The 22904-nt window shown below is 43.6% G+C and overlaps 1 protein-coding gene and 1 long non-coding RNA gene across 2 annotated transcripts in view; one reads left to right on the forward strand and one right to left on the reverse strand.

Moving 5' to 3' along the window:
* LOC137546706 (synaptotagmin-2-like) overlaps positions 1-22904 on the forward strand; it is a 165933-nt gene that overhangs the window by 100374 nt on the left and 42655 nt on the right. Inside the window, exons 2-3 of the mRNA XM_068269466.1 lie at positions 2400-2591; positions 14428-14600. Coding sequence (XP_068125567.1) covers positions 2400-2591; positions 14428-14600 — 365 coding nt within the window. The remainder of the gene's footprint in view (positions 1-2399; positions 2592-14427; positions 14601-22904) is intronic.
* LOC137546707 (uncharacterized) lies at positions 556-22763 on the reverse strand. Its single transcript, XR_011026326.1, has 3 exons — positions 22677-22763; positions 14387-14512; positions 556-2563 (listed from the first exon to the last, which is right to left on the reverse strand). It is a non-coding gene; the product is annotated as an uncharacterized lncRNA (long non-coding RNA).

Consider the following 22904-nt stretch of genomic DNA (forward strand, 5'->3'; position numbering starts at 1 on the left):
TCTAGATGTGCAAAGCTGGTAGAGACATACCCTAAAAGACTGGCAGCTGTAATTGCAGCAAAAGGTGGTTCTACAAAGTATTGACTGAGGGGGCCGAATAATTACGCACACCCCACTTTGCAGTTATTTATTTGTAAAAAATGTTTGGAATCATGTATGATTTTCATTCCACTTCTCACGTGTACACCACTTTGTATTGGTCTTTCACGTGGAATTCCAATAAAATTGATGCATGTTTGTGGCAGTAATGTGACAAAATGTGGAAAACTTCAAGGGGGCCGAATACTTTTGCAACCCACTGTATATATATATGGATATATACATATATATATATATATATATATATATATATTCCTGTTTTTTAAGTGAAGTAATTGGGGATGTACTATATATATATATATATATATGTATTATGCGGCGATGCGCAACTGGTTAAGGATTGTCCGATTGGATCTTCTGAAGGCATTGATTCTTTGGCACCCAACCCTCCTCATGGTCCAACTCTAACAACCATACATTACAAATGGAAAAACCGGGACTTTGACAATATTAACCTTTGTTGGCAAGGTGACATCTCTGCTTTTTATTCCATCAACCAAGTTTGTCATTGCTTTCCTTCATGGATACATTCTCTGTTTGCTGTGATCTTTAAGGCCAAGAACACGAAGTGTGAAACTGCTTTCATTACTTCCTCCTCTATATGCCAGGGAGGGGTGAGTCCTGATGACATGATCTTAGTTTTTTTAGTGTTGAGCCATGGGCCAACTTTTGCACTCTTCTCTTTTATGTTTATCAAGAGGCTTCTTAATTCTTCTTCACTTTCTGCTATAAGAGTCTAATCATCTGCATATCTGAGGTTGTTGTTATTTCTTTCGGCAATCTTAATTCCAACTTTTGCTTCATCCAGTACAGAATTTTGCATATTGTTAAATAAATACGCTGACAATATATAGCCGTGTCGTACCTCTTTTCCAATATTGAACCAATTAGTTGTTACATGTTCAGTTCTCACATTTGCTTTTTAACCTGCATACTGCATAGTTGAGGGACTTGAATCTTAGCAGATAAAATGTTGTATCTGATGCATGTATTTTTAACTATTTTGTGAGCAAGATTAAATGTTGAATCTGTATTATATCTCTATTTTGTAAGCAAGTGAGGTGTTCTTTTTAAACAAACAACTACTTCTCTATACCTTTCCTGTTCTCCATGCTGTCCCTAAAGGTACCTAAAAAACGTATTACAATATTTGGTAAATGATGTTGTGACTTTAGTTGGGTAAAAGTAAGTAGCTTCCTCAGAAACAATGTGCTAAACCTGTGTCGGGGCCAAAGCTGTGGATCTGGGATACTATCTAAATGTTGGAGTCTTGGTTTACCTCATAGGGGTGCTTACCGTATTTTGATTCTACATGTTAAAATTCCAGGGGTGAAGTTTTGACTTTCTCAGGTAAACGGCCACAGTTCTCTTTAATGTTATTTATGGTATCTCCCATACAGACAAATCTTGAACTCCTGAACTTTTGGCTTAGATTACATAATGTGCATTTTGTAATGCCTGCGCTAGAGCACAGGAATAACGCAGTGCACACTCTGCACGTTATAATGTTCATTTTCTTTTCATAGCATGTTACTGTAAGCCACTGATTTTGAAATCCATTGCAATGGATTGAATGTGAAGTTCTTTCTAAGTTGTAGACTGAAAGACTGAAACAGTACACACAATAAATATTTACCCCATGTTAACAATTAAACATTGGTGTCTTTTATGAGTTGTTATAAAAAGTAAGTTATTAAAAGCAACAAAAAATGCATTCATTCTGCAGCACAGGAAAGTTATGATTGAAACTCATTTTTGACCAGATATTCTACAGTAAAAAAATAAACATTGGCCGGCCCTATGAATCCAATGGCCTCCACATTATGTTGTACCCCCTGAGACTTGATGTTGGTACATACAACATAGTAACGTATACTTTATTATGTGCCAATGGCAGAGCACATCTTTTCCTTGTTTATTTTTCCTTCTACTCCTTTTACAGAAATGTATAATAGTTTTGAAAAGGTACACCTTATCTTTGACTGGGAAACCTTCTCCATTTTATCTTACCTGTAACCATTGAAGTGGCTTCATATTTGGCTTTTGATTTTTTTTTTTTTGCATTTGGTTTTTGTTTTAATAATCGTTTATTTTTATGTTTGTTTTTAACAGTTCAGCTTACCTCCACCTTTCATGGTTGTGATTATAGATTTCAGATTGAAATGGGTAGATTAGATGGTAAACATGCTTGTTGTAGCTTAATGGTACATTAAAATATTCGGGGTCCTGCTACGGTAAAGCTAAAACAAGTTTAAAATGTCCTTGGCCTTTCTCATAAACATTTATGTTCTTTTTTGTAGCCATCATGCATTTCAATCTGTTCAAGAAGAAGACAACCGAGACTCATGAAGTCCACACGATGCCGACCAGTACAGAGCCACCTGTTGTCATCCCGGAGAATTCCACGGCAGTGGCTAGCCCTGGGGACAAGAGTGCAGATGCTTTCAGGAAGATCCAACAGGAACTAATGAATCAAATCAATAAGATTCCATGTAAGTACTAGTAATGCAAAATAATGTTCATTACAGTGAAAAAAGGCATCAGATCATTTATAGTGTTTTGCGATATAAATAAGCAGTTGCATCGGCTCATTGGAACTGCCATAAAGTGTTGTAAGCCTCATAAAAACAGGCACAAGAAATGGATTACACTGGGGGTTTCTAAATCTTACTTAATTATAAAGGTTTATTAGCTGTATTTATAGATTAAAAAGTAGCTTTTACTCTGTCCTGATAAAGGGATTCAGTGAACACCTCACCATTGTTGTCGATTGTGGCTTAATAGAGGACTGTGTTTGTTATAGGAAATAAATGCTAGGCGATGATCAACAAACTTTGATTACGTAGGTATTCCGCTAGATCAACTAACCTTCCAAAAAAGGTGGTATCTATTGTGAGAATAGCCCCCATTTTGGACCCAGTATTGCATACTGAACTATTCATTGGGCCTTTCTTCTGGCACTGAATAAAATACTTTTTTTTTACATTTTCACTGATGATCTATTGCAATTTTGTAGTAATCATAAGTGGTGTTGGTGTTTGAATTCGGCATAATGAATTTGAAACACCTGAATACTGCCAAACCACACACTTCAGGCACATTTCTGTACCGAACAAGCAGTCAGGGTCAGGGGGAGTTCACTAATTGCGCTTCACATCGTGTTTCACATGCCTCCGATACTTACTTTTTCTGGCTTTGGAAGGAGGAAGTATTGGAGTCACATTAAATGCTTTGTAAAGCGCAAGTAGTGAACTCCCGCTGACCCTGTCCGATTGTTCGGTACTAAAATGGTGCTGAAGTGTGCGGTTTGGCAGTATTCGGGTGTTCTGAATTCATTATGCCGACTAATTATAAACCTTCTTATAATGGAAGCTTTTCCTTACTGTTAAGGAGTCTAACAGCCGCTTTTTGCAAACCTGTAAATGAGTCAGATTGATGGTTTTGCAATAAGCAAATTACTTTGCTTAAAATTATTCACACAGATAGTTCAGAGAACACAATTTAATAATTGTAGCTAGTACTTTTGATGGCCACTTAATAGTACTTCTCTGTAGAGATGGCCCGAACGGTTCGCATTCGAACGCGAACACGCAAACTTCGGTGGTTCCCGTTTGCAGTGAACCGCGAACTATATGCGAGTTCGACCCACCCCCTATACTACATCATTAGGCTCAACTTTGACCCTCTATATTGCAGTCAGCAGAAACATGGTAGCCAATCAGGCTACACTCCCTCCTGGAGGCCCCCCTCCCCCCCTTATAAAAGGCAGGCAGCATTTCCCTCACATTTCCTTCACTTGTGCGGCTGCAGTAATTAGAGAAGGGAGAGGTTGCTGCAGAGACATTAGGGAAAGCTTAGTTAGGCTCTTGTTAGCTTGCTCCTTGCTGATACTTATTGCTAAAAAGCACCCCTCAACAGCTCATTTGAGAGCTAATGTTGTTCTTGTGATCTATTTTTTTTTGTGTGCGTCCCACTGACACTTGCATATACAGCCCTGTCAGTCAGTCGCAGCTGGCCCTTGGCCCCTTGCTAATTCCTACTGTGCCACTGCCAGGCCCAGCACATTCAGTGCCTACCTTTTCACTGCACGTGTGTGACAGCTGCACATTTGTAATACCAATCACTGCATACCTGTTCATGTTTACTGCACCTACGTGACAGGAGCACACAGTGTTATATACCAGACACTGCACCTGTTCAGGGTACCTGTGTGTGTGACAGCTGAACATTTATAATACCAGTCACTGCATACCTGTTCATGTTTACTGCAGCTGCATGACAGAAGCACGCAGTGTTATATACCAGTCACTGCATACCTGTTCATGTTTACTGCAGCTGCATGACAGAAGCACGCAGTGTTATATACCAGTCACTGCACCTGTTCACGGTACCTGTGTGTGTGACAGCTGCACATTTGTAATACCAATTACTGCATACCTGTTCATGTTTACTGCAGCTGCGTGACAGAAGCACGCAGTGTTATATACCAGTCAATGCACCTGTTCACGGTACCGGTGTGTGTGACAGCTGCATATTGTATTGGTACCAGTCACTGCATAACTGTTCACTGCACCTGTGTGACTGGACATTGTATTAGTCAAGTCAGTGCATACCTTTCACTTCATCCCCCCCCCCAAAATGGGCAAAACAGGCAGAGGCAGAGTCAGGCCACCCGGCAGGTCTGTTCGAGGTCGTGCTGTCGTGATTTTGTACGGCCCTGGACCAAAGTACAGTGTTAAGAAGGCGCGTGCCATCAACCCCCAAGATTGCCAGAACGTAGTTGACTATTTAACACAGAACATCTCATCTTCTTCAGCTTCTGTGACAAATCTTCTCCTCCTCCTGCTCTGATTATGGCACCACCAAAGTGCCATCACCCCAGGGCTCAGCGGTGTGGAAATTTTTTGTGTGTCTGCCTCAGATGAGACCAATGCCATCTGTACTCTCTGCCACCAAAAATTGAGCCGTGGAAAGACCAAGACCCGCGTAGGGACAACTTCCTTACGAAGGCACATGATGACAAAGTACAAACTGCAAAGGGATGACTACCTGAGGAAAAACAGCTCACAAAAGCAAAGCCACACACTGCAGTGGAAGATACCAGGCCGCAATTATTTCTCAAAAAAGGTGATACCCAAACTGTACCGTGATGTTGAAAGGCAAGTGGTGTCATCTCTGGCACACAGCATTGGGTCAAAGGCCCATCTGACCACGTGGTCTGCAAAGCACAGTCAGGCCTGCCCGAAGACTAAGTCAGTCCCCACACACAGCATCTCTGCCTGCTGCCGTGTGACTGCCTGCCCCAAGACTAAGTCGGCCCCCAGCCCCACACAGCATCTCTGCCTGCAGGTCGCTTGACTGCCTTCTCCGCCACCACCAACAGGGTCCAGGACTCCAGGTGGATTCCTGAATTTTTAAGGCTGCTGCTAGCAGCGGCTGCTATATAAATTTTTCTGGTGCGTGTACATGCCTGCCTAATTTTTCTGGCTGCACTGCGGCTGCAACAACAAAATATAAGACGTGTCAATTTCCCTTTTTGATCGTTACCTTGCCACGGTGAAGGGGCTTGCGTATCACAATGAAGCAATGACCGCCAGCTATACGAGTGTGTCGGAGGGGGGACACACCCACGATAATAAGGTCGTTGCTTCATTGTGGACAGACCAAATTCAATCAGCTGGACAGTCACTGTTGTTCTGTCATTGAGCTACCACAGCCCGGCGACCATGTGGGCTTAAAAACCGCCATGGCCTGCACTCTCACCATGGTGCGCACCAGTCCAGCACGGCCGTCACTACACAAACAGCTGTTTGTGGTGCGTTACACAGTGACTTTGGTGTGTCAGTGTGAAGGAGTACACTAATTACACTACCTGATTGATGTATACACATGCAAGATGTTTTAAAGCACTTTTGGCCTCCAATTTAGCATGCAATGTGATTTCTGCTCTTAAAACGCTGCTGTGCGTCAAATCTGGATTTTTCCCCGGGACTTTTGGCATGTATCCCACTTTGCCATGGCCCCCTCCAGGTGTTAGACCCCTTGAAACATCTTTTCCATCACTTTTGTGGCCAGCATAAATTTTTGTAGTTTTCAAAGTTCGCCTCCCCATTGGAGTTTATTGCGGTTCGCGAAGTTCGCGCAAACCCAAACTTTTGCGGAAGTTCGCGTTCGAGGTTCGCGGACCAAAAATCGGAGGTTCAAGCCATCTCTACTTCTCTAGAAGACTTTTAAATCTGTAGTCCAGTGAAGACTGAAAATTCAACATGGAAATTAACACAGGGTACTGAGTTTAGGCCAACTGTTTTATTTCAGAACATAAGACTCCGCCCATCCACATCCCCTTCTTTCTATGTAATACCAACCCCCAAGCTCTTGGTGTCCTGGGAATAATACATTTTATTTATCATCCCAGCCTTTCCTATCTCCACTTATACAAGTCATTGAAATCAGAAACCATATGTAAAAATGTAACTGCCTAGTTTGTAGTTTTTGCTGATTACCAGCGCTGCTGCAGAGATAATAAATCTTAGAAAATTGAAATGCTTTCATTGAAGGTCACTCTTCAATTTCTTCGGCAGAAACCTTGAAAGGGGCTGTAAGCTGAAACCTTCATGCATCTCGTAAAGACAATTCCCAACTATCAAGCTAGAGAGCAAGGGATGGGAACACTTTTTAGTCAAATATTTAAGAAATAAGCTTTTCCACTGCTGCAGCACTTGTTTCCAATTTGCCCTCAACAGAGGCTGTCTAGTAAGACAAACTAAAAAATGTGACTATAGGGCTACTTTATTTATACAGAATTCTCATCACTAAGATGGAAACTGTCCACAGTGCTGCCCCACCCTGCCACACTCTGCAGGTGACGGATAGTTTTCAGGGAGGGAGCTTAAGACCTCTTGCACGCTACGGGCTTGATTCACAAAGCTGTGATAAATGATATCATGGCCGTGATATGCTTAGCGTGCGTACAGGTTTGCCCGCATAATAGTAAAGGTTTGCGCGCATTAACTTTCCCCTTCACACGCTAAAATATGGGTTAGCACGTGGACGGGGAAAGTTAATGCATGCAAACCTTTACTTTTATGCGCTCAAACCCTGTGCACTAAGCATATCACGGCCGTGAGATCATTTATCACGGCTTTGTGAATCAAGCCCCACATGCGTTTCCGATTTACGATTTTGACCCGATTGTACATGCAATTCTGATTTTTAATTGATTTTGATTTTTAATCGGCCCAGCATGCTGCATTTTTTTCTGCGTTTTTCTTCTTGTGTTGGAAGCATCCAAGGAAATCGGAATCGTAAAACGCAAATCGGAATCGCAAATCGGATTTGTGATTTACAGGGTGCAAAAGGCCTCAACCCATAAATAACCAGTGATAAATGTAGTCCCCTTTACAACACTTTAATTCCTGTAGTATGGCTGTGTACAATTAACAAGCTGACTTATCATTGCATTCCAGCGTTTCTGGAGGTGTGTTTAGCTATCAGGGACAGCAAAGGCTTGATTTGCATATTCATCAGTGATGCACTGTGGGAAACCTAAGATGCTCACACCAACCTGAATAATCGCAAATACCCTCTGTTTTAAGAAGGCAACATTCAGCTCTTAATAGCATTTTTAGTAAGGGGGCTTTTTGGCCCTTTTTAGCCCCTTACACACTCCTAGGAGTTCTGGTTCACCATAAGCTTGCTGGGCAATCTGTAATCCTGTAGTATGACAAACTGCTGCTTAAAATGGTGTCTGAGTGTCTCCCTTTCATAGTCATTGACCTTTGCATGCCCTTGTTGTGCCAAGTCTCTAGCTGAGTCATTCAATTACAGCCTGAGAGTGAAATCTGTTCCTTTCTTAGGTCTCATTCACTTTGGACAACTCAACTCTGTCTACAGGTTGTGGGTCATCAGTTTTGAGTGCATAGAAACACAGTAGCTAAATGTGTAATATAAATGAAGAATATGCTATATATGCAGTGACTTTTGTAATGATGGTGTGAGGTATGAACAGTGATAAGAGGTCATGCAGTGGTATCCAGCTCTGATTGGGGAAGAGACTGGAGCTGGTCTCATTCTTTTCATTACAGTCCACAATTCATTAAAGAGCAATCGAGTCTGCCACCTGACTTCCTTGTGGGGAAAATAGGTTAGTATCCTGGAGTTAATGGCTTCCTCGGTAGATGAACACATAGAACACATATGCATACGAGGAAAGCTTGCAAAACAGATATTTATACTTCAGGAGAATAATTCAGACACTATCATAACCAGAAGTTTTACAACTAGAGAACTAGATCTGTTAACCCATATAGTTTTATAATTACAGCTGTACTTTAGTAAAGATGACTGTTATCTTTAAAGTGGTAAGTCACTAAATGCTAAAATACAGTATAAGGACCATGCTGGTGGCAGCAATCATCGGTGTACAACAGTTAAGAATATCCATTGAGTAGCAGCTTAGCACCATGCTAAATATTGGTATTTTGAAACCGCTGGATACAGAATCATTTTGCAGTTATCCTCCAGCCTCTGTGTATAGATATCTCTATTCAAATATGTGGCCTATAGGGGGCATCCATGGTTGATGTGGGGCAGAAAGGTTCCAGCCTTGGGTGCATAAGCAACAAAGTCAGGGGAAGACACATTTGAGCTAACACCAACTTACCTCAGCATTGCTCACATGTTCAATAACCCCGAATCCCCAGACTGCCCAAGCTTGCTTTAAATGCCACGCTCCTGTGCGTTGCCCTTGTGCCCTCCCGCTTAATCACAGAATTCCATAATGGAATGGCTGTGGTTGCAGGCAGTGTGGATGAGGTGGAGTGACCAGACAGCAGGACTAAAGGTCCATACCCACAGCAAGATTTTTCGGGCAATTTTCTTGCGCCAATCGTTTTTTGTGATATCGCATAACATCATTTAACGAGTATTCATTAAACAATGTTTAAGAATGGCAGTCTACCCACAATGATCGTTCGTTGTGAATGACTGTCATGATGGGTCACAACCGATCGTTCAGATTTTCACTAAAGTCAATGAACTTTAGAGAAAATTAGCGCAACCGTTTAAACGATCATTCGCGTCCCATCATTAGTTTTCCATTTTCATTATTTTTGACAAACTGTCTGTGGGTACTTAGCTTTAGTGTGATTGTTTGACATCATTTGCTTGAGCCTTCCCACTGCGTGCCCATTGCTGCAAGAGCATGCTGCCTGGCAAATGTTTGACGTCCCAGCAGCTGTAGTACATGTGCTGACCAGGCTGGTTCCTCCTGACCTCCTTCTATTTCCCCCATGGCATGACAACACTGCCTGAAGCTCTGTGCTGAGCTGCTGTGCGACAGAGGTCAGCAGATGTTGCCTGCTCCCCAGTACACGAGAAGACAAATAGTACTGCACAGATAGCAGCACAGGGGCAATGTAGTGACTGATGGAGAGAGCTAGGAGAATCTCTATCTGTATGCGGTGTGTATGTGTGTGACACGTTGCATGTGCTACATATGTACTTTTGGCTATGCTGTGTCTGCCTCTGATATTAGGGCATTGTGTATTTGTAGAGCGGAGCTGTCATATGTGACTGCAATTGAACTGAGGGCAAAAGCTGACAATTAGTGTTCTCTTCACCTAAGCCTGCAACTGTTCCACCGTGGTGCCAAATACTATTCCCTATCCAAACTTAACATAAGTAACCACTCCATTGTGCCTAGTATCATTTATCATTTGGACCTAACATTATTTACCTAGTGCTGAAGATTTTTACTTTCTCAAACCTGACATAACGTATTCAATATGAAGCTCTATTCCCCTCCCAAAACTAACCATCACCTTAATTCCCACTGGTAAATATTACTGCAGCTCTATGACATCCTATAACCCTCTGTCAAGGGTTTATTTAGCAACCCTATTGTAATAGTGTCAGAGCGTATGATGATACAAAATGCTAACGATTGACTGTCAGTCGACACTTTTAAAGAGTTAAAATTAAGCAAAAAAAAGTTACCACCCTGGGGCAGATTCGGAATACAAGTCACTACAACAACAACCAATCAGATATCGATAACCCATCCAGGCAACAGTTAACTGCTGTTTCATGGAATTCTTCATCTATTACATCATCAGACTGAGAACCCTTTTGTGGGTTAACAACTTTGTTCATTTTTGCTCAAAAAGACAGGATGTGAAATAAAGTGTGCGAGTGGGTGTGCAAAAGTGTGGAGCAAATGTGCAGATGTTTATCTGAAATAATGCAGTTGTGATCACATGTATTCTTTATTTTATCTTTTCTTTAAATGCTTCAGAAATGTCACCAACCCATTACCGGTTCTGTATGTCAACTGGAATCAGAATCAAATTATTTGTCCAGTTGCCCTCACCAGGAATGTGACTTGGCAGTTGCTTAACGGACACAGACAAAACAATACAAAGACAGACAGTATATATGTTACACGTCAAGAACAGTATGTACTGTAAGTAATAGTGGCAGGGTGAGAAATGTTCATTTTCAGTTCTGTGCTGAATGCTTTCAAGTCCTAGCAGCTGCAGCATGGTTCTGCATTAAAGGGACACTTAAGTAAAAAAAAAAAAGAGTTTTACTCACCTGGGGCTTCCAATAGCCCCCTACAGCTGTCCGGTGCCCTCGCCGTCTCCCTCTGATCCTCCTGGCCCCCTGGCAGCCACTTCCTGTTTCAGTGACAGGAGCTGACAGGCTGGGGACGTGAGTGATTCTTCGCGTTCCTGGCCACAATAGCGCCATCTATGCTGCTATAGCATATATCATATACCATATAGCAGCATAGAGGGTGCTAATGTGTCTGGGAACGCGAAGAATCACTCGCGTCCCCAGCCTGTCAGCTCCTGTCACCGAAACAGGAAGTGGCTGCCGGCGGGGCCCGGAGAATCGGAGGGAGACGGCGAGGGCACCGGACAGCTGCAGGGGGCTATTGGGAGCCCTAGGTGAGTAAAACTCATTTTTTTTTGTTTGACTTAAGTGTCCCTTTAAGCGTCGCTACCGCCTGCAGGAAAAAGCTGTTCCTGTCTTTAGAAGTTTTAGTTGCAATTAACCGGTATTTAACTCCTGAAGGCAGGGCCGGCCTGCTCATGAGGCGGGGTGAAACTTTTGCCTCAGGTGGCAGATCTGGGGGGGGCGGCACCCGACTGTCCATGCACTAGGGGCCGCCCGCCGAGCTGGAGGGGTAGCGGGCAGAAAGGGGGTATTGGGCCTAGCGGCGGAGAGGGGGGTCGGACCCTCCCTCGCCTGGGTCCCCCGATCTGCGCTCCCCTCCAGGTCCGACCCTCCTCTCCGCCGCTAGGCCCAACACCCCCTTTTTACCCACTACCCCTCCAGCTCGGCGCCCCCCCCCCCCCACGGCTGGGGGGGGGGGGGGGCGGCGATTTTTTCTAATTTTGCCTTAGCCAGCAAAAAGTCTAGGGCCGGCCCTACCTGAAGGCATACGTTGGAAGATGGAGTGAGCAGGGTGAGAGGGGTCAGAGGCAATCTTGTTCACTCTCTTTCTGCACCTGCAGGGAATGTAGGCTACAGCTAACAGCTAAAGTTTAAACATAAAATCTGGGGTAACTGGCTCAGAGCAAATGATTACGTAGACCTGGGGCTCGATTCACAAAGCGGTGATAACTCAGTTATCACGCCTAAAAGACTTTAGGCGTGATAACCTTTGCACCACTGAGTTATCACCGATTTTTGCTCTAACTCGCGCAAAGTTTCCGCGCGTACGTGCGTGCGCAAAGTCCCATAGGGCTTAATGGGAGCTTCGCGCGAAGCGGGGACGCTGCGCGCGCGCAGTGCGCGGTTGCGCGCGCAACACTTTGCGCGCGGAAAATTCGCGCGAGTTGCTTCTTATCATGCCTAAAGTGAGTTTAGGCGTGATAAGGGGCTTTTCACTGGCGTGCAAACACTTTGCACCGCTTTGTGAATCAAGCCCCTTGAGTTGATTAGGGATCAGATTATTTTGGGGATAGGGGTGTCCAGACGGAACACAGATGCATAGAGAGGTAACCTATGATAATACAAATTTCTCCTATAGATTTGATTTTCAGGTGCTTGCTGGCTGTTACCGGCTGTATGTTTTATAAAACATGAAACTGGCACTGTTCTGCAGGCTTGGTGCTGATGTCTACATGCATTCTTGTTATCTACAGTATGTATGTAGTAATAAGTTTGATGCAGAATCGTGTATGTGTATCTTCTTATTCAGACTGATGCAGAGCCGGGACAAGGTCCTCCAGCGCCCAAGGCTGAGACACCAAAGTGCGCCCCTCCATCCCTCCCAATCCAGCTGTCACACACTGATTGCTATTAGACTAAGAGGCGCCACAGGGCCCACAACCTCCCCAACACCTTAATATCTAGTTATCTGGCTTGCAGTCACTGTCATGTAACCCCTTTTCTTATTTCTTTCTGCTTCAAACACAATTAGGAATGACAGCTGAATGAATTCTGCGCCCCCTCCTACACTGCGCCCTGAGGCTGGAGCCTCTCCAGCCTATGCCTCGGCCCGGCCCTTGACTGTTGTATAAGTTTCTTATGTTCAACCTGTTTATCAAAAAAAAAAAGTTTATACATTCTTAATATTAACAAAATGGCTGAAATCCAACATGGATGACAAGCAAACTCTCCATATCTTTAACACCCTCCAGTGCTACATACCATGCTACATAGAATTTGCCCCCCCCCTCCCCCGCGTGCTGAATATTATCTTATAGCCCATGCAATTCTAAATATTATCTCATTCGGCTTGCTTCCCCTGTGTGCAGTACTATCCCTCGAATCTATCGTACAATTCACCCATGCATATTGTTACTTTTTCCCTCTAAACCTACAACTAGAATTATTGCTCCTTTTGCAGTACAGTATTGTTCCCCTTATTTGCTGCTAAACCTCTCAGATATACTTACCTCCAGCAATCCAGTGGTGCAGTCATGCTGCTCTGAATAGATCCTGTACCAGGATGACTAAAGTAGGCAGCTAGGCTATGTGTAGGGACCAGCCCTGCTTATCTTGGCAACTGTGCCTTTCTAGTGTGGCAGAAGTCCAGTCATGTGAATGTACTGCACTGAGAAGAGTAGTTAGTGGGATGTTTGCATCTGAATTGTGTGTTGGCAGTGCTTGTGTGTCTGTATATTAACATGTGTGCAGTGTATGAGCTAGTAACGGCCATGGGCATCCGCAGAAAATTTTCCAGGGAGGAGGTATGGTATGCGCCGTGCCAAAAAATGGGCATAGCCATGGACCAGGATGTGGGTGTGGTTATGGGTGGAGCCAAATTTACATGAACTTAGCAATGGTGGGACATTAGACTAGGACTATAGTAAGAAATAGATTGCGAGTGCCTCCAACACAGATGCCCCCCAGTTTAGGTAGTGACAGGTGCCCCCCAGTTTAGGTAGTGACAGGTGCCCCCAGTTTAGGTAGTGACAGGGACCCCCAGTTTAGGTAGTGACAGGTGCCCTCCAGTTTAGGTAGTGACAGGGACCCCCCAGTTTAGGTAGTGACAGGTGCCCTCTAGTTTAGGTAGTGACAGGTGCTCCTCAGTTCAGGTAGTGACTGGGACTCCCAGTTCAGGTAGTGACTGGGACTCCCAGTTCAGGTAGTGACAGGGACTCCCAGTTCAGTTCAGGTAGTGAAAGGGACCCCCAGTTCAGGTAGTGAAAGGGACCCCCAGTTCAGGTAGTGACAGGGACCCCCAGTTCAGTTCTGGTAGTTACAGGGACCCCAAGTTCAGTTCAGGTAGTGGCAGGGACCCCCAGTTTAGGTAGTGACAGGTGCCCCCACTCACCATGTCACAGCAGTAGCCCAGGGTCAGACCTCAGACTCAGCCGGCGACCAGTGAGAGCAGGCGCACGGTACTCTGTAAAAAACACGCTGCATATGCGGAAGTGATGTCACTTCCGCAAATCAGTGCGGTGCCCGCGAGGTCCTAGTGCCCGCACTCACCGCTGACGCTGGACTGGCTGTTCTGCCTTAGGCAAGGGGGATGGCCGGGGAGGGGGGGGGGGGGTCAGCTGTCGGCCGAGGGGGGGGGACAAGTGCCCCATTTTGCCCAATGTGCGGATGCCCATGGTAACGGCATCTCTGGCTGCTGAAAAACCTGTCTCAGCCCTGGTTCTCAGTTCAGGGTAGAGAATAGCCTGCTTTTGTCAACTGTATCCGTTTTTGGTAAAGGCAGATACAGATGACAAAAGATGTCTAGCACTACCAGCTCTGCTGCCCCTGGTTCTGTCTATTAAAAGAAAATGATGTTTTTGTAAGTTAATATAGCACATACTGTATATACATGTTCTTATGGTCTCTCTCCATGTCTCTTGTTGCCTGTAGTGCCTCCCTGGGCCATCATAGCCATAGCAGTGGTTGCCGGTCTTCTGATCATCACGTGCTGCTTCTGTATTTGTAAGAAATGTTGCTGCAAAAAGAAGAAAGGGAAAAAGGAGAAAGGAAAAGGAATGAAAAATGCTCTCAACATGAAGGATATGAAAGGAGGAGGAGGGCAGGTAAGAACTAGCATATGCAAATGGAATCAGAATGCTAACATGGAAAATGCACTGCAAAGTATTTTGCATTCTCCCAACTAGACATTTTGCACTACTAAGCACAACATAAACAGACTTGGATCAAATCTCTGTTCTCAATATGTTCTTCTGTTGTAAAACCACAGTACACAATAATAGAACACCTTAATCATCTTTTTTTGTAAAAGGGCTGAACAGCCGTTCTCTTTTATGTTGAACAGGATTGGTGGCAGAGCTTTGAAAAAAGGAGGAAGCTTGTCATAAATGGCAGCAGATGATTGGTTGTGAGGCAACCAATCAGAAACCTCTTTTTTGACAAAAATGGCTTTGCCTTTCTCAAACTTCTGCAGCTCTGACGATCCCAAATTATTGAATATACGGCATGCCTTATTAAGTGGCTATAACAGCTACAAAATCCTAACAAACTACTCCAAGAACACTAATTGCACCTCCTTTTCCTCTCTTTTTCTTGCTTCCCTGTCTCTTTCTACTATCCTCAACTGATGTCTATATGTTCTTCTTGCTGCATCATGATAACTGTCTGTGTTGGTAAGTGTATATGCATGACTGACGTGCCAAAGAAAACAGACTTGTTTGATTTTCTAATCACTGAACAAAGGATGCTAATAACGGAATGGGTTTTAAGGAATGATAATGACAATACTTTTCTGAAAGCAGAATACCACCATTCTGGAAAATGTAAAGTGAAACAGTGAGGCCCCCTGAGTTTGGAAGCACTTCTTATCTGTCTTGTTTCCTGTGTTTGTTCATAAGATTGTAAAGCTTATTTCCAGGCAAACTGCTAAAAATACAACAATATATAAAACTGTAAAAACACAACAATGTCCTGTTTTCCCCCAAAAAATTATAACTATGTCAAGACATATCTGTGACATAGTCAGACCCTCAGCTGTGACCAGCAAACATCAGTAGCTCTGCATCACAGTATCACACTATGGTCAAGGTCACACCCCAGCCTGCTGATTGGAGAGTGCAGGTCAGCAACCCACTGTTGGGGCTGTTCATATGGACTTCTGACCTGTACAGCTGAGGATTGTCCATCATAAAGTTGTTATACGCGTAACTGAATAGGGCCATCCACATAGAGGTTTGGTGTAAGTGGCTGCCATGCAGTTACCACATGTTGTGTCCCACCTGACAACCGCCCACCTAGATCTGGTTGAATTCCTTACAGCGCGTTGTACGCTCTGTACTCTGTCTGCTCAGACAAAGGATTAGTAAATGTAGTGCTGTCAGCCACCTGTGGGAACTGAGTCTTATAATAAATGGAGTTCATCCATGGCAACAGGGCAGTATGATTTTTCATTGGGCACAATGGATGCTTTACAAGCCTGCACAGTTATAAAGGAACAAGACCGGTAATCCACGTAATATAGAAAAGGTGATAATGTTGCTGTCCTGTTCCCTAAAATATTTATCAGAATGGTGGAACTATGTGTAGAAAGCATGCCTTTTTTACATTCTTTTCATAGTGGTTTGTTTTATATTCATAGCTTACAAAGCCTAATTTGCATAACCCAGCAATGCATCAATGCCTCCTCACCCACTCAATGCAACCCCCATATATGTAGAATTCCAAGGAAACAACAAACATGGTGTTTTAGCTGGATGTACATTTTTCTGCTCTTGGTACTTTGTGACTGACATGCTTATACCTGTTAAGATTTGCTGTTTAGGTTCTGCTGGCCTGAAAATGGATGATGACAGAGATCCTTAAAATGGTTTCTATTCTTATTTCCTTTTATGTATATTGGTTATTTAATGGGCTACTGAATTTTAACCCTAAATAACACTGAAAGGGGTGCTGTTTTAGATATTGTTTAAAGGTCAGCAAAATATGAATATGTACACAATATGAAGGCATTGTGCAGATGAAAATGGAGTTCAGATAAAAATAAAAGAAAAATATTTTTGTTTCATAAAAAAGTTTTATTGGCTTTTTTTTTAATTTCAAGTACAGATTTTTCACTTATACATTTATCAAATTATATTTTTTATCTAAATAGGCTAGGGTCAAAAGTGACTCTTATTTACTGGGGAGGGGGATCTGGAAGTTCCCTCAAAAATACATATTACTAAAAGAAGCACTAACATAGAATTCCTGGCCCCGCTTGTTTAGTTCTGGATAGAGTGCAGGCATCTGAGCCTACGTCAGTATTATATTATTATTGCAATTTTTTTGCACCCTTTCAGACCTTAAAACCTGAAAAAAATCATGCTGCTAGGGAGATCTGCAGCAGTTTAAAAATCACTCACCTCCCTGGCTCCAGCGCTGCAGTTATGCCTTCATCCTCCGGGTGGTGCTGCAATTCTAAAGTGAAATTGTTGGCTGTCGTCATGACGACAACCAGCGATATCACCAAGAGGAAGCAGAGCCCTGGAGGAGAGGAAGAAGAATCTCGGGATCCCCCGGGAGGTATGTAGAAACGCCCGCTGCGTGCTATACTCTGCACACAGCCTCCGGTGGCTACCCCGAGCAGAGGTCGGGATTACCGCTCTTAGCTGCGGTTTTCCACCCCGACCCTAGCTCGGAATTATCACCAAGGAGATTAAAGAGAATCTGAAGCCAGATTAAAAATGGCTTTTTACCTTATATACATGTGAGGCATGTTTGCCCCAGCTAAAACGCTGCCATCCCGCGAGGGGTCTTTACCCTCCAAATCCCCTCCGTGGTGCCCGGGGAGCGCTTCCGTGTGAGGCCGGGCTATGTGCTGCAGCCCTGCCTCACACGCGTCTGTCAGCGGCGGATCTCCGCCTCTCCCCCACCCCTCTCAGTCTTCCTTCACTGAGAGAGGCGGGGGAGAGGCAGAGATACTCGCTGACAGACGTGTGTGAGGCAGGGCTGCAGCTCATAGCCCGGCCTCACACGGAAGCGCACAGGGGCAGCAAAATCCACAACCAAGAAAGTCGTGGATTTTGCAGGGGGAATTTGGGGGGTAAAGACCCCTCGTTATGCAGCGGATGGTGGCGTTTTAGCTGGGGCAAACATGCCTCACATGTATATAAGGTAAAAAGCCATTTTTAATCTGGCTTCAGATTCTCTTTAAGCCCTGTATTATATTGCCCTGTGTGCCCTTTGAAGAAATTCTGATGCTGTTTGTCACCATCAGTAAGGGACTGAGCACAATTGCAGGTTGCTGTGCCAGTTTCAGCACAACATCAGTGTCACAGTGATACGCATTGCTGAAATCAGCACAGAATGGTACAAGTGTACTTCAAGTGTACCTAAGGTGAAATGTAAGTGGCAAAACAGATACTTACCGAGGTAGAGAGAAACCTCTGGATAGTCCAGAAGCTACCAGTGTCCTCCTCACCCAAACCGTTGCTGTGCGCGGAACCCCTGAACATAGCAACAAGAACTTGTCGGATATGTTCTCGTGGCCACGCTCCTTTTCTTGCACGAGTGTGGCAGTACTACACTTGCTTGCACAGTAAGCCAAGGCTGCTCGCCCATGAGTGGCTCTGAGCAACTGCACGGGTATGGGGTTGCTTGTGCAGGCGCAGTACAGCTGCACTCATGCAAGAAAGGGAGTGTGCATGTGGACTCAACGAGGGTCTCAGCAAACAGTGGTGGGGGCAGGAAGGACAAGGGAAGCCTCTGAAAGATCCAAAAGCTTCCTTCTTCTTAGGTAGATATGTGTTTATTCACTTATTCCCCTTGAGTTTGCTTTAAACTTTAATGTGACAGGAAGGGAGGGAACATATCTTTGGTGAAGACACAAAAGACATTAAGATTCAGACAGAGGTTCCTATTCTGTTCAGGTTTTTTTTTAAGTTTAGCCTGGAATTCCACTTTATTTCTTAACCCCATTCTGTAATTTCAGCACAATTTGGAAATATATATTGACAAACATGATTTGCTTCATCAAGCACAGTACTAGAGGTGCGTTACTGTAATCATCCACAAGATGGCAGCCTTACATAGGAGTCAAAACAACACACATGAAGGGTTGCCAATAGAAAAACCCAAAGTGCAAGAGATTGTACAGTATATTGCAATCCTTAAGACCAATCTACATGATACGATTCTTAATACGAATCAATTACCATTCTATTTACGATCCGATTAAATCCGACATGTCCGATCAGGATTCGATTCAATTCGATTTGCCATTGTTTTCAATGGCAAATCGAATTGAATCGAATCCTGATCGGGCATGTCGGATTTAATCGTATCGTAAATAGAATTGTAATCGAATCGCACAAACAATCGTATCGTGTAGAGGGGGCTTAAGGAAACAACAGGTATAGGTATTTTTTAAGGGTATATGTACTTAGCAGCTCATGAAACAACTCAGGTATTGTGGTGTCCTGAGTAATGGCCCTTTTGGTAGCAGCTCCCAGCCTTCTTTGTTTTGGCATTTTTTATATCTGATGTATAGTGATAACAAAATGGCAATATTGATTATAGAAATGTTTTGATTATTATACATTGAATATTTTTTTTTTTTAGATACACAGTCAATATGTACATTGAAATTGAAAATAACAACATCAAATTGTTTCAAAATCGTCCAATGGCTGGGGGCTTAAATCATTTTTGATCCCATCCACTGCAATGAGTTTGTATGTTCTAACCATGTACCGTATGTGTGCATTTCCTCCGGGCACTGCAATTTCCTCTCACATCCCAAAAACATACAGATAAGTTAATTGGCTTAGCCCTAAATCTTGGCCATAGACTATAGACTATGATGGACAAATGACTATGGTAGGGATAAGATTGTGAGCCCCTGTAAGAGACAGTTAGTAGCAAGACTATATATATATATATACTGTGTAATGCACTGCAGAAGATGTCAGCTCTATATAAATAATAATAATGATAACAAGCAGCCCCATTTCTATGGGCGTGCAAATAGTGCACTCAATTGGGGCGCCGGATTGAGTAGCAGGAGGGCGGGCACAGCGGCGGGGGGAGTGGGCATAGTAGTTACAACTCACCTTCCGCTGCCAATCCCCTGCAACCTGTAACTCCCTCCCCTCCCAGGCCTCCATCGCGTTGGTAACAGCGCCCCCTGTAATGACGTGACCGCATGTCATCACAGGGGGCGCTGTTACCAGTGCGACAGACGCCTGGGACAGGAAGGGGATAGATGCTGCGGGGGATCGGCAGCTGACGGTGAGTTGTAACTACTATACCCGCTCCCCCTGCCGCTGTGGGGCACCTAGCTATCTAACCCTTAATCACCTACCTATCTAACCTATACTGGGGGCACCTACCTATCTAACCTATGCTGGGGGCAACTATACTGGCTATCTATATTGGAGGCACCTACCTAGCTAACCTATACTGGGGGCACATACCTATATAACCTATACTGGGGGAACCTACCTATCTAACCTATACTGGGGGCACCTATCTATCTAACCTATACTGGTGGCAACTTTACAGGTTACCCTGTATGGGGAGGGGGACGCGATTTTGACACTCTTGCTCTGGGTGCAATTTAGCCTAGAAACTGCCCCGATAATAACATAAAGTAATTTCAGATAGTTTAAAAGTCACTTTAATTTAACTTCTTCTATTCCTGGGCATCGCCCTAACACATCCAACTTTTCCTGATTTGATCAGCACCCTGCCCTTAAACCATCCTCTGAATGCACACTTACCCACAACCACCCTGTACTCAAATTCTTTGCCCGCACACGTCTAGCCAACAGCAGAAAAACATCTGACTGAATTGCAGCCCTACATATAGCAGTCTGAGCCTGATTTTCTAGGCAGCCACAGACCTCTAATGCAAATTTTACTTTATTTTATTTTGCTCTTCCTGCGGATTTCAAATTTGCATGTTAGCGAGAATGATTAGCCTCTCTCTACCAAGCATCTCCAGTGTGGATCCAGCAAACTTTACAAACTGTGTACTATTATGTGGCAAAAGCCTTTAAGCCTGACCTAAGTCACTCTGGTATAGTGAGGGTTGCTGAAACAGTAGTAAATTAGCCCTTGCTAATTTAGCAGTGTCATGTCTGTGCCTTTAATGAGAACAGATTTAAAGAGCTGGCTTCTGCCAGCCCCGTGCACCTGCCCTGTTCCCTCAACGTCTTGAAACGATGCTCCGGTCCCCCGCAGTGGCTTAGTTTCCGTTTCCCTGTCGTTGAGCCTTTGATCCTGCGTGGCCCTGGCCATACGCATCCTTGCTCTCGTTCATATCACGTGGCCGTCCTGAGCATGCTGTCCTCCAGTACGTCCTGTAGTACACGTACTGCGCATGTGCAGGATCGCCACAGTGACATAAAGTAGAGCGAGGATGCGCGCGGCTAGGGCCACGCAGACGCAGTGGACCTAGACTTGAAAGTCAGCAAAACAGAAACAGAGCCACGGTGGGGGAGCGGAGCATCGTTCCAGGGCATCGAGGGCACAGGGCGGCTGCAGGGGGCTGGCAGAAGCCCCTGGTAAGTGAAACTCTTTTTTTTTATATGTCTTCAGTTTCAGTCTTCGCGTTAATCAGCCACAATATACAAAGTAAAGCATAAATATACAGAACCACAAAGAAATGGGGGTTTCAATGGAGATGCATAATAAATATTGAAACATTACTTTTAATACATATTCAGGTAAAATACTGAACAAGGGATCCATACATGAAAACAAAACATGGTCATACGTCATATACTTTTCACTTCAGGTTCCCTTTAAGTTAGATAAGGAGAGATAAATCATGAATGAAGTCATTTAAGGAGAGATAAACTGTGAGTTAATACGTGGGATAATTGAACAGAAAAGCATTGTGAATCATTCCCAATATGAATTAGAAATATCTTCAAATGATGTTGTTCCCAGTCCCATGACTCTAAATGGGCACCTAATGGCCACCATCTCTGAAATTTCTTAATGTCACTCTACAAAACATTCCTGGGATTGAAAAGGCTTCTGAAAAGCAGATCTAATTTCATAAACTGCATATTAATATATATCTACAGCGTGATTATAAAATCTCTGTGAAGATTATCATTCATCCAGGTCATGGTATATCCATGCTGGATCCAGTACACTTCTTTAGCCAGGCACACAAACAGTTTACATCCTTATGATAGTGTCTGTTAGCCTGTACTTACCTATAAAGTGCCTAGTGCAATTTTAACCAAAGACATTACATAGTAGTAATCATTGCATTCCAGCGGTTCTGGAGGTGTGTTTAGCTTCTAAGGGTACAATGGTTAATTTGCATATATTCAGCAGTGGTGCTCTGGGAGACATCTCGAGCTCACTCCAACCTGAATTATCGCAAATTCTTTCTGTTTTAGGAAAGCAAATTTTTGTTTTACATAGTAGTAAAGTAGAGCAAAAACATGCTCTGAACTAGCAATTCTGTCTTATAAGCGGACAGCGGAATAATTTGCTTGTTCCACACACAGCACTGAAGTGATGCATTATGGATGTTTCTTCTCAGTCATAGCAAGGTGAAAATTCAGAAGGCAAAATTGTACTTTCTAATGCATTTGTGATTCTGTTCAAAAGTTTATCAAGAAAGTTGGATTTGATGGATACCTGACATGATCCCATGAACCTAGTCTGATGGGGTCAGATAAGACAGATGAGGTGGCCAAGTAGTTAGCCCAGTGTCACATGTCTGGAAGGATGTCATTTAAAGCACGAAGACAAAGTGCACCGTATTTCGGAACAATAGTGCTGTCTAAGTGGCTGTTTATTGCATTTCACGGCTGAAGAACCTCAAACATCACAAGTTAAAATTGTTGCTTCAAAAACCAATGATCTTATAGTAATGATTTCATTAAGATGCAGGGGGATCTTGCTCATGTTTCCAGTGGCACAGCTGACTATTGAGTTGAGTTCTTATGTACTTTTGAAAAACCTTTTTAATGCAAGTTACCGTAGGTACATTTTTCTCGGATGCGCATCTTCCTTAGGAAACAAACACAATGCATGTCAAAGTGAATGTAGAATGCATTAAAGACATACTGCAGTGCATGTAAAAGCATGTTAATCAAGCTTAACAAGGAACGTTAACCAAGGATTGAACTTCATCCCAATCAGTAGCTGATACCCTCTTTCCCACAAGGAGTCTTTACCTTTTCTCGAATAGATAATCAGAGGGGGTCTGTGTGTGGCAGATATTGAGGTGAAATCCCTCACAGTGTTATGACAGTTTCCTTTCTGTGAACCTTGGTGCATTGTGGGAAATAACAGCTGTTTCAAACTGCCAAGCAACTAGCATCTCCCTCTATGCGTATGTATTAGCATAGAAAATAAAACCGTTTAGCCTATTGCAATGTTAGTGGGCGTGGCTATAGATAATG

This window comes from Hyperolius riggenbachi, chromosome 2 (assembly GCF_040937935.1).
Source record: "Hyperolius riggenbachi isolate aHypRig1 chromosome 2, aHypRig1.pri, whole genome shotgun sequence".
Taxonomy (NCBI): domain Eukaryota; kingdom Metazoa; phylum Chordata; class Amphibia; order Anura; family Hyperoliidae; genus Hyperolius; species Hyperolius riggenbachi.